This window comes from Schistocerca piceifrons, chromosome 2 (assembly GCF_021461385.2).
Source record: "Schistocerca piceifrons isolate TAMUIC-IGC-003096 chromosome 2, iqSchPice1.1, whole genome shotgun sequence".
Lineage (NCBI taxonomy): Eukaryota > Metazoa > Arthropoda > Insecta > Orthoptera > Acrididae > Schistocerca > Schistocerca piceifrons.
The window spans coordinates 410457329-410473120 of record NC_060139.1 but is presented as its reverse complement, the minus strand read 5'-3'; the positions used below and the strand labels follow the sequence as shown (position 1 = coordinate 410473120).

The 15792-nt window shown below is 39.3% G+C and overlaps 1 protein-coding gene across 1 annotated transcript in view; it reads left to right on the top strand.

The window, feature by feature from the left end:
* The window catches only part of LOC124775433 (cubilin-like), a 532844-nt gene that overhangs the window by 325084 nt on the left and 191968 nt on the right, over window positions 1-15792 (top strand). Inside the window, exon 2 of the mRNA XM_047250266.1 lies at window positions 8268-8488. Within this exon, the coding sequence (XP_047106222.1) occupies window positions 8268-8488 (221 nt within the window). The remainder of the gene's footprint in view (window positions 1-8267; window positions 8489-15792) is intronic.

The window sequence follows — 15792 nt, the reverse complement described above, 5'->3', positions numbered from 1 at the left end:
GTGCAGGATGTCCATCAACACAATGTTAGTTAAAATTAACTTCAACTGCAACTCTACCATTTTGTCAGTTTGATCCATCTCTGTGTATGATGACTGACATTTATGAGCGATTTAAGCATTAACAGTTTTTATATAAATTCCTTTCATATTCTAGATCGCTAATTATTAGTTGCGGCTGAGAATTAACCCACTGTCAGGGACTTAACTGTTACTTGCAGGGTAATCATGCAGATGTAGCTGTAGACGCAGAAATTATTGCTTACATGTCTCATCGATTTTTACCTTGGCCAAATTTTTCTGTGGTCACTTTCGTGCACCGCCAAGTGCTATACTAACGACAATGTGTCCTCATCCAGTCTTGATTTAGACATTGTACTCATTATATTCGTTCATTAGTACGTCTTTATCAATAATTAAGGAGTTTTCCAAAGAGGTCATTCTTTTTGAAACATCCTGTATTTTCACATTCGGTGGAGAAAGTTGGTGATTGAAATTTTACGAGAAGACTATGCCCCAACGAAAAACTGCTTTGTTTTAAGGTTGCCACCTTTCTTATTCACACACCTACTTATACCATGTTCACTGTACAGCTGATACGTTATGTTGCTCTGAATTGGGCACACATCACAGTTGATGACTGATACTACATTAAGATTGCAAGTCTGTTCATTGCTCTTTATTGTCTGCGTAAGACGTGTTCTGCACAAGAAACTGATGCAAAGTAAAATTGTGAATGTCATGGAACAAAACTATGAAGACTTTAACTGACACAAAATATGGAAGAACGTCCATTACCTTCTATTAATCAGCAATGTAATGAGGTAAAGGAAACAACGTATGGCTGTCCATCAGAAAAGAAAAGAAAGAAAGAAAGAAAGCATCGAAAGGCATCGTCCTGCACGATAGCACAGACGAGCCTTCTACATCCAGATGAAGAACCTTACCCGTAAATGAAGAAAATCGCCATCAGCTGGTTAAAGGAGCAAAATGGACAGAACTAAGCAGATTTCTGATTGTACACAACTACACAACACTACAAACTACAATAAAATAACCATTATTATGAGAAATATACTTTCTGCCTGAAAAAAAACTATAACGCGAATTCTACAAAAGTGTCACCTAAAAAAGTACTCAATGGACAGTTTCTTACAGGCCACCGTAAGGGAGAACGAAATATGAACGCGATTCCGAGTATATAATTATTTATCAAATTAATTGATGTTCTTTTATGTTCTGTTATGTTATACGATTATGTGAAAGTATTAAAAATGAGAAAGAAAAAAGGGAAAAAATGAAAAGTAACAGCATTCCCCTCGGCAGCTTTAGGTAGACCACCCGAAACATGGAGAACGTTATGAGATCAGCTTTCCCCGACTAGGATTCTGGAGCGGCAACTGATCAAGAAACGTTAAGGAACATTGGATATTTAGATATTATTACGCGTTGTGTCTACTGCGTAACTTCGAGCTAGAATAACAATGTGCGCAGGGTTGAAACAAACAACTGTCATCACAAACGCCAGGGAGAAGATGATGCGCATCTATCTCACCGGGATATAGGATTATTTCCGCAGCGGTAACTGGCGCCATTACGGAGAGGCAGTCCACCGAATTATAAACAACTGGCAAATAACTGCGACGTACTGTTATATGGTATTTTTATTCACATGTACGCTTCCACCGAAATTGCTGAAAAGGTTGGAGCAACGTAACAGTATTGCGGAAGATTTTCGACAAGTCACGATTATTCACATACGAACACTATTGTTTCTCTCCTTTCTTATTGGATTCATTTAATGATTCATGGAAAAAAAACAATTGTTGGTAAGCCCCCAAATATGCTCTAAATTCTCTGACTTTACTGTATTGGACCGATGACCGTAACAGTCTGGTCCCTTTAATCGCACAAACCATTTACTGTATTGATTATTTCGCAAGGCGTATGTATGTGGAAGTATGGTTTGTTTCGACTGTCCTTGGGTGATGCTACCGTGGAGTATCGAGAGAAAACCTACCTGTGATGCACTTCACCTTCCTTGCAGCGAAGTCACCCCCTGGAGTAGATGAGCATCTCATTGATTCTCTCACGGTTACGAGAGGATCCCACGACGAAATGCATTTTTCTTCTTTTGTTCAATTGCTTTACTAATCCTGCCTTCTGAAAATTTAAGCCTGAAGAGTATAATTAAGAAGAATAAATGAAAGGAGAGATTAGTAAGACACCTCTTCCCTTAGGTTCTTTACCGGTAATGTCTAGCTGTGATCTGCTTGCACCATTACTAGTTATAGGAGGTCGTTCCAGTTTAATTCGCTTTGGACGTCCACGCCAAGATATCTGACTAACGTCTTAGTGGTTAGGGATTTATCTACAAACTACAGTCAGACAATAAAATGTGTCTCCGCTTATTTATGCCTGATAGTTTGCATTTACTTAAAACCTGGGTCACCTGATAGTCCGAAATGCTAACGTCAATTATCTGCATTTTGCTACGGTTGTTTGGCCCTGTAAATTACCTATGTTCAACAGAAACAGCCCCACTAAAGGCGCACGATACAATTTCGTGTTAGTCCCGAAATTACACTTACTTCTGACTATATTTCTCCTTGAACAAAAACTTTCCGTTTGATATTTACAATTTTGTTCCTTGTAGTTGTATAACCAAAGTAGTCAAATTACAGATTAGTAGCACTACTCAAAACCTTTGTCACTATGTATATGTAGACATAACTTCCTAATGGATAGCTCTCTTAATAATTTAAGGGTTCTCTCCACAGAAAGTTTTTAGTGTTATTATGCAGCTTCATCTGTTACTACCTTGTCCTGATGTTTTTGTTCCGCTCTCGGATTCTGTTTCCTCGGGTTTAAAGTTTTCTCAGACAGTTAACTTTATGTTACATGGAAAGCTAATTATTATGAATAATTATGTTATTTGTGAAACACACTTTATTGGCCAACTGAATAGATGATTGGAGGAATCGTTGTGGACATATGTGTGAGTGGGTGCACATATTGTGTATCCAGAGGAGAAGAGGCTACCATAGATACTCACATGTTTGCCTAATAAACAAAGTAAGAGCCTACGGAATATCGGACCAGCTGTGTGGCTGGATTGAAGAGATTTTAGCAAACGTTAAGGTAACCTCTGGCGTGCCACAGGGGAGTGTCAAGGGACCATTGCTTTTCACAATACATATAAATGACCTAATAGATAGTGTCGGAAGTTCCATGCGGCTTTTCGAGGATCATGCTGTAGTATACAGAGAAGTTGTAGCATTAGAAAATTGCAGCGAAATACGTAGCAGGAAGATCTGCAGAGGATAGGCACTTGGTGCAGGGATTAGCAGCTGACCCTTAACATAAACCTATGTAATGTATTGCGAATACATAGAAAGAAGGATCCTTTATTGTATGATTATATAATAGCGGAACAAGCACTGGTAGCAGTTACTTCTGTAAAATAACTGGGAGTATGCGTACGGAAGGATTTGAAGTGAAATGATCATATAAAATTAATTGTTGGTAAGGCGGATGCCAGGTTGAGATTCATTGGGAGAGTCCTTAGAAAATGTAGTCCATCAACAAAGGTGTGTTACAAAACACTCGTTCGACCTATACTTCAGTATTGCTCATCAGTGTGTGATCCGTACCAGATCGGGTTGACGGAGGAGACAGAGAAGATCGAAAGAAGAGCGACGCGTTTCGTTACAGGGTTATCTGGTAAGCGTGATAGCGTTACGGAGATGTTTAGGAAACCAAACTCAAGTGGCAGACTCTGCAATAGAGGCGCTCTGCATCACGGTGTAGCTTGCTGTCCAGGTATCGAGAGGGTAGGTTTCTGGATGAGGTATCGAATATATTGCTTCCCCCCACTTATACCTCCCGAGTAGATCACGAATGTAAAATTAGAGAGATTCGAGCGCGCACGGAGGCTTTCCGGCAGTCGTTCTTCCCGCGAACCATACGTGAATGGAACACGAAAGGGAGGTAATGCAGCGGCACGTAAAGTGCCCTCCGCCACACATCGTTGTGTGGCTTGCGGAGTGTAAATGTAGATGTAGATGCATTGCTCCGTCACTCTTCTCTGTCTTGGTTAACAGAGTCATTGACTGTCATCGGTAACACACTGCATTTCTGCCACTGTCATTCCCGATGGCAACGCTAACTGGTAGCCATCGTCTCGCTGAAAATTTGAATCTCACATGTACACTACACCAGGCAATCACGTCTTGAAATACTACTGTTGTCAGGTATGTAAACCTCAATTAAGTCAATAACGTATCCGCTTGCTCTGTGGCATTCATTGCCGCAAATTCTAATCATTCACGTCTCTCGTACAGCAGCCAATGAAAACCACTTAGTTAATTACAGTACTATTTATCTCTTTAGGAACATTGAGAAGGCAGGAGAGCGATATCCTGGGAATGGACAATGCCAGTAACAAAAAAATGTTTACCCAAAGAAACCTATATTAATTTGAGGCCAGTGCTGCTCAAAACAATAAAATCCACACAAGTTTATCCCCGTGAGGCTTGACAACAAATGCATGACAACTAATCACTTGCTACACTACTCTTACACGAATGTATAACAACGTGCATAATTGCAACCACTTTTTTAGCTCCTAACTGACTCCAAGACTGAATCCGCAACCACCTGTTCAAATGAGGGCCAAACATGGTAAATACAACATTTGAAAAATTCTTATAATACATGGAAACAGATAAAACAAACACAATAAGAATACGTGGAATCAGACTGTAAGCTCAGTGAAGCCTGACATGGTCATGGGGGGAGAGAAGGCGGTCTTAATGTGGTTTATCAAATAAAAAAATTTTAAAAGTAAAAACTTTTTACTGCCTAGACCGCAATTTTCTTATCACATTAAACTTCAGTCAGCTGGTTCGGTTGCGATGTGCAACCATCTTCAGATCTATAAGACATGCAGGAAACTTAGCCTACCAAAATTACGTACTATCAAGTAGAATACAAAACATTGTAAGAGACCTGAGCAAAAAATTATGGGTAGTTAATTCTAGATGTAACAGTGAATATTAGACAAAGTCATTTAACAGTGTAGTATAAACGTGTTAATGCTTACCAGTTAACATACTGTTCAACATATGAAAAGGCTGTGAATAAGCAGTGGGAAGCATCGTCAGGTGAAGTCATAAAGCAACATGCATTCGTAGGTACCAAAACAATTAACAATATGTAGTGAGAAAGCCAGGTGGTAGACCTGTCGAAAGAACTGTAGACTAGAAATCTCAAAAAGCTTACTCGACATATAAATGGATTTTAAATTTAAATATAATAATGGCGTAACGTAAAGATTGCAAGCCAGAGGTCTGGTTTTCGTTTTGAACTGGCCACATATAGTTCGTAGGAAGCAGATCCTATGTAACTGGCCTTTATTCATGAATAAAATCCAAGAAGCTTGTGTCTAAGACAAACTAATTTTAAAACCAGAAAACCAACAAGTGGATGAAGTTAAAAACTACAAGACGCGGAAGTTGCATTGTGTAGCTAACTGGCAACGTGCCATATATATAAGATAATTCATATGTGAGCGTCAGTTCATAAAAACATCAAAGTATAGAGTAGCACTAACAGATGTAAATAACAAAATAAAACAGATCTCACTTGAGAGTCAATGATAAAAACATCAAAGTACAGCGTAGCACTGAAAATTCGAATAACATACATTAATTCGTAGTTTACCGTCACATAGAAAGTTGTCCAGTTGCATGAGTGGAATTTGGATCAAAGTTCATGATTTGCTGTTGTATAACACGTGTTATTGTGAAAGCAGTATATGCAACTATTTCAAAAACTGTCAACTGTTCCGTAGCTTTAAACATACAAAGCCATGAAGGTCGCAGTAATTTTGTAATAAAGCCAAGTCATAAAATCAGAAGGAAATACGATACCCTGCTTTACACAAGAATGAATCTGCATGGCGTATAATGTAGTAATCTTTATAAAATCATTCTGTACATACTTTATAAAGCTTTGCGCTTGATTAGGAAGCCGAAATAGGAAGGTTCAGCATCCTCTCCTACCTCCATGTTGAATTTGATGCTAGGGAGCAGCAAGCCTAGATGTCTGGGAAACCGCTGAAGCCCTTAACATCCATGTGGCGCACCACAATTTGTCATCAATATATATTAAAAAGCACGAGGTCTTGAGTCAAACTTTCTTGTGAACTTTTTAATGAAATCCTGCGTAAACAAGTCTGTCACAATTAGTGACAGAGGCCCTCCATTGCGAAGCGAGCTATTTCTCCTAATAGCTACCGCTGAAGAGGAAGAATGTAGAAGTCAGGACAAATTCTACGAGATTAGTCAATGAAAAGTTGAATTTCTCCCTGATCAGCTTGAAGGAATCAGGAGGCGACATTCTCGTGAAGAGGAGGACCACAACAAAACCCCGTAAGGAAACAATGTTCTTCATGTAAAGCTAACAATTATCTAACACCGTTAGATGTTCAGTTAGCATGTTAGTAGGTATATATTGCTAACAATAGGCCTTACAGGAATGCGTTGTTTGTGAATATTTTATACGCCATAGAATTCTGACAGTGCAGGAGCCAGTGGTCGAAGCTCTTCGATGGTGCCTTTCGGCAAGGATGGGCGTAGAAGCTTGATGCTATTACTTTTTACTTCGTTGGTATCTTCTCTTTTCAATTTCTTATACAGTGGATCCTGCAATTGTACTGCGAAAGCGAAGATAGTACAATAGCATTTTTGTGTCCGCTGGTAGAGCGATTATTTCAGGATCATTCTGTAGTATTCGGATGGTTAGCTCCTTCCGTTTTCAGTGATGTTGTCTTCGGTGGAACGACTTTGGTGATCGCGCAGTTAGGTTAGAACTACAAACTTATGGTTGTAAATAATTATCAGTGTCTACAGTTAGGAGACTTTGGTCCAATTTTTTTAACAAAATCGTTGTTAATACTTCTTCAGTTGTAGTGGACAACGAAACGCTGAAAGGTAACAACATTCCCTAACCCAATCAGAATATTAAAGTTTCTTATCATTACTAAGCAATTATTTGATTGAAAGTTCCACTGTCGCTAAAACATGGCTGTGAGGGAATTTGTAAGTCCGGAGTGTGGTTCTGTTTACAGAGCTCCATTGTGTATCTCACCAACACCAATATCCTTTTGTAACGATTCATGTCGAATGTTACTTAACATTCTTCTGCCTGGTCCATTGGTGAATGAATGCGAAATTTTCTTGCTTCCCAAAATTTATTAGCTAGCATTAATTGACATCCGAACTGCACACTCGTCATGTAAAAAAAACACGGACAGACTTTACAGATCCTTTGACCTCTAAAAGTAACTACAAAACTGACTCGTCGCAGCATCGCTGCGTCGCTTTATATAGAATTTTAACAATAACTTCCAAAATAAAGCATTATTAATTTTGTTCAATTTTGCCATTACAATTAAAACTTACAAAACGTAAAGAAACTGATGTTACAGCCGAATACGGTATAAAATACAATATTCAATGACAATATTTTATAGTAATATCTTTAGTTTGCATAACAGAATCATTCTGGACTTTAATTACAATAATATCTCTCGTATTATTTTAGTTACATAATTATTTACAGTTTCGATTTGGTTACTAATATTCAACGGTAGTATCGAGATCATGCTTTATCCTATTACTTACATGAAATGCACAAATAAGACCTCAAATTTTGGAAATTGGGAAACTGTGACATGTAAACAATTAGAGAGTTAATTAGAAGCGTAATTACAAAGAATATACATTACAGAGGAGGACATAAAAATAATTAAGAAATGAAAATACATCGATTAAAGCTGTTTCTCAAGATAGTTAGGTCTTCTGTTACTGGGTTTTTAGATTACAATTTTGTTAATTAGAAACATTGATTTTTCATGCTAACATCTTTGTAGTCTCTAGTTATTTATTGCTACTTCAATTTTTTTGATTAGTTACTTTATTTAGTATATGTACATAATTTTAAATCGACAACAATCCACCGATAATTATAATAACGCACGTCCTTGCAGAACATTCCACACGCCTTCGCAATTAATATCACGTATAGATATCAAAATGGTGGTATCAGACATTTCATATGAATTTTGTGGGAGACTGTGTCGTTATACCTTCCAGTGCTGATCTCTTACGTTTTGTCGTATGTAACTTTCGACGTCAAAACAAACAGTTAAGACGAACAAAGGTGAACGTTAGTAACTTACGTATCTATCTTTTGTGTTGTTACAGCGGAGGCACGTCGCGATCATTGCAACAAGACGGTGGACATCTATGAGGATGTGTCGAGCCCGGAAGTGACGTCAGAGACGGCGGGCCGGCCGATGACGTGCTGGTACCGCTTCCGGTCGTTCCGCGGCACCCCGCGAGACTGGGTGCTGCGCATCCGATTCAAAAAGTTCAAGGTGGGCGTGCTCGCCAACAGCACCCACTGCCTCGGCGGATATGTCCAGGTCAGTGACAGCTACGTCAAGTTCTCCTGCACACGCCATACCTGTATTTGATAAAGGGGAATTTATACTTCCACATCTCGAATTCCTTTACCGATGACTTCTCGTTCCCGACAATTCACTCTTGAATTCTCTCTTGTCTCGAAGAGATACGATTACATCGCATCGTACGTTCTATACAAATTTACTATATCCGTTCATTAAATAATTATCAACGGTCTGAGATAAAGCGATTGAGAAGACGCCGAAACGCCTCTTTGCACTTAATCACTTCCATGGTTACGTAAGGTGTTGGTTTCTCACTGAACTGCATCCTAATTGTTGTTCTCTTCGTAACATATTATGCACTCAACCCCATGCGGTACTGGATGTTCAATCTTGACTGTGTGTGGAGGGATCCATAAAAATTAGGCACTCTTTGATACTTAATATCTTTGGAATAATACGATTTACCGTTGCGATTTTGCGTGGTAGTATAGTCTATTGTTTTCTCAACTGATCTCGGCGCGCGTATTCCAGCAGATAGTAGTGCAGCAATGAATGACGTAAGATTGGCGTCTGAGCAACGCAATGTCGTATTGAAGTGGTACTGGAAGTAGTAAAACATGATGGAGGTACAACGGCAATGGCGTAACGTGTGAGGAAATTAGCCACCAGAAAGTACAACAATTTATCGTATTCAGGCTGAATTCGAAGCCGACGGTACTGTTCAGGATGTGCATAATGGAAGATTTGGCCCAACAAAAATATCAACAAGTCCGGCATCCACCGCTGCTGTGACGCAACATTTTACTAGGTCACCTAAAGAATCTGTGAAGCAGGATGCATGTGTAAGTTGGCGAAAGCCAATCAAGCTTACGATGGGTTCTAAAGGCTGCGCAGTGGAAGGATGGAGTACTGCAAGTGGTTTGAAGACATGCTTCGCGAAGGTGAAACATTTGAGGGAAGGATTAGCTGGTCTCACGAGGAGGAATTCAACCTGATCAATGTTGTAAACCACCACAATTGCATATACTGGGCTCCTGAAAATCCTCATATTCACGAGGACAAACATGTTAATGTGTGGTGCGATCTGTCATCGCCTGGTTTGATTGGTCGATTCTTCTTTGAAGGTACCGTAACTGGTGAGATGTATCTTCATATGGTGCAAACATCGATTTTGCCTGGCATCCGAGAGGTGTTTGCTTATGAAAAATCTTAGCTACAACAAGACAGCTCTCCGCCTCACTACCTCAGAGACGTCAGAGACTCCTTGGAAGAAAATCTACCTGGACTATGGACAGGTCGAAGAGGATTTATTGAGTGCCCACCACGGTCTCCAGACATTTCGCCTCTTGACTGCTACCTATGGAGGAACTTGGAAAATGAAGTTTATCAACAGAAGCCAGTTACAGACTTCCCGTGCAACTATCACACCCACACTGACAGCCGTAGCTCTGTCAGGATGTATCCTCCACTCGCGCATGAGTTGTAACGGTATGTCATTTTGTAACATTAATGTTGACTATCAAAGAGTGTCCACTTTTTTCTGGATCCGTCTGCATTTGAAAAATATTTGAACTTTTGATAAAGTTCATTTCTAAAATACAAAGCTGAACTCTCACTGTATTATATAAAGGCAGAGATATAGTCAGTTCCACAAGAAAGTGTACGCCATAATGTTAAATGTAACGTCCGTAGCGACATCTCTGGTACTGGTCTCGAATCTGTACTCAGTGAGCTTTTGCACAGTGTATAGATAAACAGTGTGAGAGTTGAATGTTATGTTTTGTTGCTTGCAGTTTTTGTTATATGCACTTATTTAAAGCCAGTTTAAACGCTGAAAAAATTTGCAGTACTTATCAAAAACGCCTTCTGAGGTCCATTAAGAAACTTTGTTTCTCACGAGGGAAACTGGGTGCTTCAAGAGGATGGTGGTCTGAAACATCGCAGCCGTCTCTGTACAGCGTGCAAACAAGACAGTGGGGTGTCCACGATCTATTAGCCTGCAATGTCTTCGGATGCAAATACGATCGCAGTGTTTGGTAGTATATTAAGATGAAGCTTAAAGGAAAGCCAATACGTACTTTCAAATAGCTCCGATATAAAATCGGGACGATATGAAGATCGTTACCGAGAGAATATACAGAAAATCTCGTAAAAAGCATGCCAAAATGACAACATGCTGTAAACGATATTGACGGCGGTTCGATTAACTATTAGGTATTTGTGCCTTTAGTAATACCATGTATTTTTATATAAACATATATTATAATAGTTTCTTTCAGTTCACACCGATAATGGCGTGCAAATTCTACACATGCTACACTTAATCTCTTTTACTGTCTAAGTTCTTAGAATACTATTTTCAGACCTTCTCTTAAAAGTTTTGTCAAAGTAAGAAGTAATGCCTTCTTGGCTGTGATACTGATTGTCCAGTCATGCAGTAATGAAACATTATAAGCTGTAAAATTATTAATTTTATATAACCTGTTGTTAACCCGCTTCAAGTGGGTAACATGTGGTATATCAAGATCTTGCAACATTTTGTAAAAACTGTCTTTTGCTGTTCGACACGCGCATCACTTGAATACAATTGGTTCAATTGGAAATTCCCCTAAAACCTGAAATACGTACTTTACATATTCTGTTGTACAAATTATCATAATTCTGTTTCATCTCTTGACTGTGAAGAGTAAAACTACATATATATTGTTATCAGATACTCGTGTAAATTCCACGTTGTAGTTTGTTTATAGTCCTGTGATGTGGCAAAAGTGAAATACTACTAATCAGACGAATGTAAGGAACTGAACACCCACATAGAGCAATCTATAAAAAGGGCAGAAAATCGGATGCGCATAATAATCGGCCAATTTCACTGACATCGATTTACTGTGGAGTCATGTAACATATTTTGTGTTCAGACATAATGACCTTTCTAGACTCTGAGAAGCTCATCTGCAGAAACCAGCACGATTTTAGGAAACGGCGGTCATGCGTGACAGAGCTGGCCCTCTTTGTGCATGATATACAACAGGCTCTAGATACCGGCTCCCAGGTTGATGCCATATTTCTCGACTTTCGAAAGGTGTTCCACTCAGTTCCGCAGTGTCGCTTGCTCCCAAAAGTGCACGCTTACCGTCTATTCGTGACATACGATGTTGGATAGAACGTTTTCTAAGAGACAGAGAACAGTATGTCGTCCTGAATTGGGTGACTTCAACAGCGTAACTTCAGGTGTGCTCAGGGCAGCGTAATAGGTCCGCTGCTTTTTACAATTTACATAAACGATCTGATTGATGCTATTGACAGCGGCATTAAACTGTTTGTCGATGATGCGGTAGTCTACGGGAAAGTAGCATCACATGAAAGTTGTGAACAAATCAATGAGGATTTGCAGAGAATAAATGCGTGGTGTAGTGACTGGCAGTTATCTCTCAATATTAGTAAGTGTAACCTATTGCGTATAACAAAGCGAAAATCCTCATTAATGTACGAGTAGAAAATGAATGCCTAGTATTTGGAAGCGGTAACCCCCGTCAAGTATCTGGGCGTGACTATTCGAAATGATCTCAAACGGAACGATCAGATTACACTAGTAACGGGTAAGGCGAACTCTAGGTTGCGGTTTATTGATAGATTCCTGAAGCGATGCAGTCATTCAACATAGGAAATTGCTTACAATACTTTAGTTCGTCCAGTCTTAGAGTACTGTTTGTCTGTATGGGACCCTTATGAACTGAGTCTGAATCAAGGGATTGAGAAGGTCCAAAGAAGAGCCACAAGATTCGTGATTGGTACATTTAGCCAACGCAAGAGCGTTACAGATCTCATATTAAGATTGACGTGGGACACACTTGCCGATAGACGACGCGCTGAAGGGAAGGGGCTGCTCACTAAATTTCAAAATCCGGTCTTCGCCGAGGCTGTAGAGGATATATTATTACCACTAAATTTCATATCGCGCATTGATTACCATTCAAATATAACGGAAATTAGTGCTAGTAATGAGGCGTTCAGACAGTGGTTTTTACCTCGCGCAATCCGCGAGTGGAAAAGAGGGGGAATGGGGGGATATGACTTTGGCGTGAATAGTGCCCTCCGCCATACACCGCTTAGTGGCTAGTGGAGTATGTATGTAAATGTAGATGTAGATGCGCTTTCGAAGAAGTCGTATACGTCGCTTTCAAGTTCCGCTGTAGGTAGAGGTCAAGATGTGTAGGGTCTGGAGGCCGTGGTAGGTACTCAACAGCTGCTCTTCGACCTGTCCATTGTGCAAGTAGATCTTCATCCAAGAAGGGTCTGACATCTCTGTGGTAGTGAGGCGGAGCAACATCTTGTATATAATATCTTTCATTTCCAAACACCTCTCGGATGGCAGGTAAAATCGATGACATCGTAAAAGGACACTATCCAAGCTGCTGTTGCGGCCTCTTAAATTTTAATCACTTCTGTACTAAGGTCTAGCAACACGTTTGTTTGCGAGTCTTATCTTTTCTCGCTCCTCCTTAACTCTGTGTTCATCATCGCGGCCAGTAGCCTTATCGTTCCTGTGTTTACGTAAGACTACTTGTTGGTTGCTTACTAAGATTAAAAGTAAGAGTTTTGACGCGTTTAGTTATTGTGTGTTTGGGGGGGGGGGGAAAATCAACGACTAGTAATAGTTTTTCAACACTTGTCAAATTACAATTCAATTTCTACTTCATGATAAATTATCACCATAACAACAACTCGATGGCTTCGATTGTCTATAGACTCAGTTTCAAACACATCTGAATTCTGCAGGAGAAACATATTTCAGCTGTCATCTAACACAGATATGAAACGTATTATTCCCAAAGGAGCCAGTGGGCCAGCGAAATAAAAATCTTCACGTACCGTCAGTGTCATAAAACGAAATAAATAAAAGTTCGGCGTAGGCAGCTCATTTTAATCCTGATTGTGGTGAGCAAAAGAAGAGTGACAGATTCCATCGATATTTCATTTTAGACGCAACACTTTAAAACTTGGACATGGAAGGATTAAGAGCGATAGTGGCACTGTTCCGTCCTGATACTAAGTTTAATTTTAGGATATAAAATAATTCAGCTTGTCAAGAAGGAATTTTTAACTCTATTCCTTTTTTAGTACATTTATTTAATGCCATGTTCCTTCTACACATCGCTTAATCCACAGACCGTCTAGAAACATTTATGAACATCAGATGATGTGGGCATGCTGTGAATACATTAAAATAAATAGTTTGATGTTCCTTCAATGACAAGATCATTGGAGACAGAGCACAAGCTCGAAATGAGAAATAAATTGAAAGGTAATCGGTCGCGTCCATTTCGAAGAAATTATCACCGTTTCTGACAATGAAGTAGACGAAGTTATGGATCTTCATATCTGGAAGCAATTTAATACGTGTCGTACAAAGCAAGGAGGTCATGTAAAGCCGAGTAGCACATGCAAAGAGGGCATTCCTGGCAAAGAATAGTCTACTGGTATCAAACACAGGCGATAATTTGAGGAAGAAATATACGTCTGGCGCACAGCATTGTTAGGTAGTGAATCATGGACACTTTAAAAACCGGAACAGAAGAAAATCGAAGCGTTTAAGATGCGGTGCTACAGAAAATTGCTGAAAATTAAGTGGACTGATAAGGAATGAGGAGGTTTTCCCTAGAATAGGCAGTGGAAAGAACATATGGAATACACTGACTAGAAGGCAGGATAGGATGATAGGACATATGTCAATACATCACGGAACAATTTCCATGGTACTGAGGGAGCTGTAGAGGGTAAAAACTGTATAGGGCAAAGGAGCTATGAATATATCCAACAAATAATTTTAATAACAGGGGACATATTGTCATGAGAGATGCCTCAAACTGCACTTTTTAAAGTAGTTATTGTAGCTGTCTCAATTACAATTTGTCACACTTGATAACTAGATTCTGTCTCAGACACAAATCGCTACTGTACAATAAGTGGCAATAATGTGACATTGGTCATAGTTAACAATTTTCTTAAGTGCATGAACCGCGCATGTTCTCTGGATTCCAAAGCTTATATTGTTGTCATGTAGTCAATCTGCGTGAGAGAGAGAGACAGACTGAGACAGATGTGTCAGCTGTTGTAGAGGCCTTATTTCGGAATGCTGTTGTTATAATTTGCAATTTATTAAAGAAGGTAAAATCAAGGAGTGTGCGCTAGCTTTACAGAAAGTGGGATGCCATGTTTTGGGAACACTTCCAGTTCTGGCTTACAAATTTCGTGACTCGCATTGTTTGACTATTTGATATTGTTGCTTTAAGAAATAAAAATATGCACCGAGTCCCATCCCATTATCTTCTAAACAAACCTATTTCAAATTACAGTTTTACGAAATTTATCCTAAGTATTCAAAGCCATTGCACTTGTCTGTAACAGAGCATACGTGTTCACATTTTCAACTCTGGTTTAAGAATACAGGAAAGTAGCTTTAGTCTTAAGAATGTTCGACGTTGAACCTAAATATCCCATTAGTTATAAGACAGATTAACTCGGGCTCGCCCTGTAGTTATATTGTTGTCATGCAGTCAGTCCGCGTGAGAGAGAAAGAAAGAGAGAGAGAGAGAGAGAGAGAGAGAGAGAGAGAGAGAGAGAGAGAGAGAGAGGGAGAGAGAAACTGAGACAGATGTGTCACCTGTTGTGGAGGCCCCATTTCGAAATGCTGTTGTTATAACTTGGAATTTACTAAAGAAGGTAAAATCCAGCAGCGTTTATTAATAACGGCAAACCAGCGCTCTTTATTTAAGAAATATAATAGCAGGGCGCAGCTCAGCTATGCATCGTTTCGTCGGTGAGCCGATTAGCCCTAGAATTGAATATTACTTGGCGTACTTAGGCAACAGTAATTGTCTATTCAGTTTACACTCAGTGAAACCATAACTTCATTGACACACTCTCTGATACTACTGGGTTTAGTGACTGTAAGTGTTTTGAGTTACAGATCTAAATACTTAGGTAATACACACGAAATAGTTCAAATGCGTTGTGTTCATAAAGAATGCATGTAATTTACAGAATAATGCACAGAGGTACTTTTAACACGGAAGTTTCATATGCTGTACAAATAATGGTTGCATACAGCCAGTAGTGCCCATAAAATTATATCACGTACACCGTAGGACTAAAATCGAAATATTTCATTGAGAAGCTAAAGTAGAAAAATCCTCTTTTAAAAGCTATACTTAATCATTCGCACAGATAGTAAACATAAAACGTAAAACTAAAAACATGTAATGATTATCTACGGCCAAATTTCTTTATACGACCTTGTATGTAGCACTGTTCCCGTT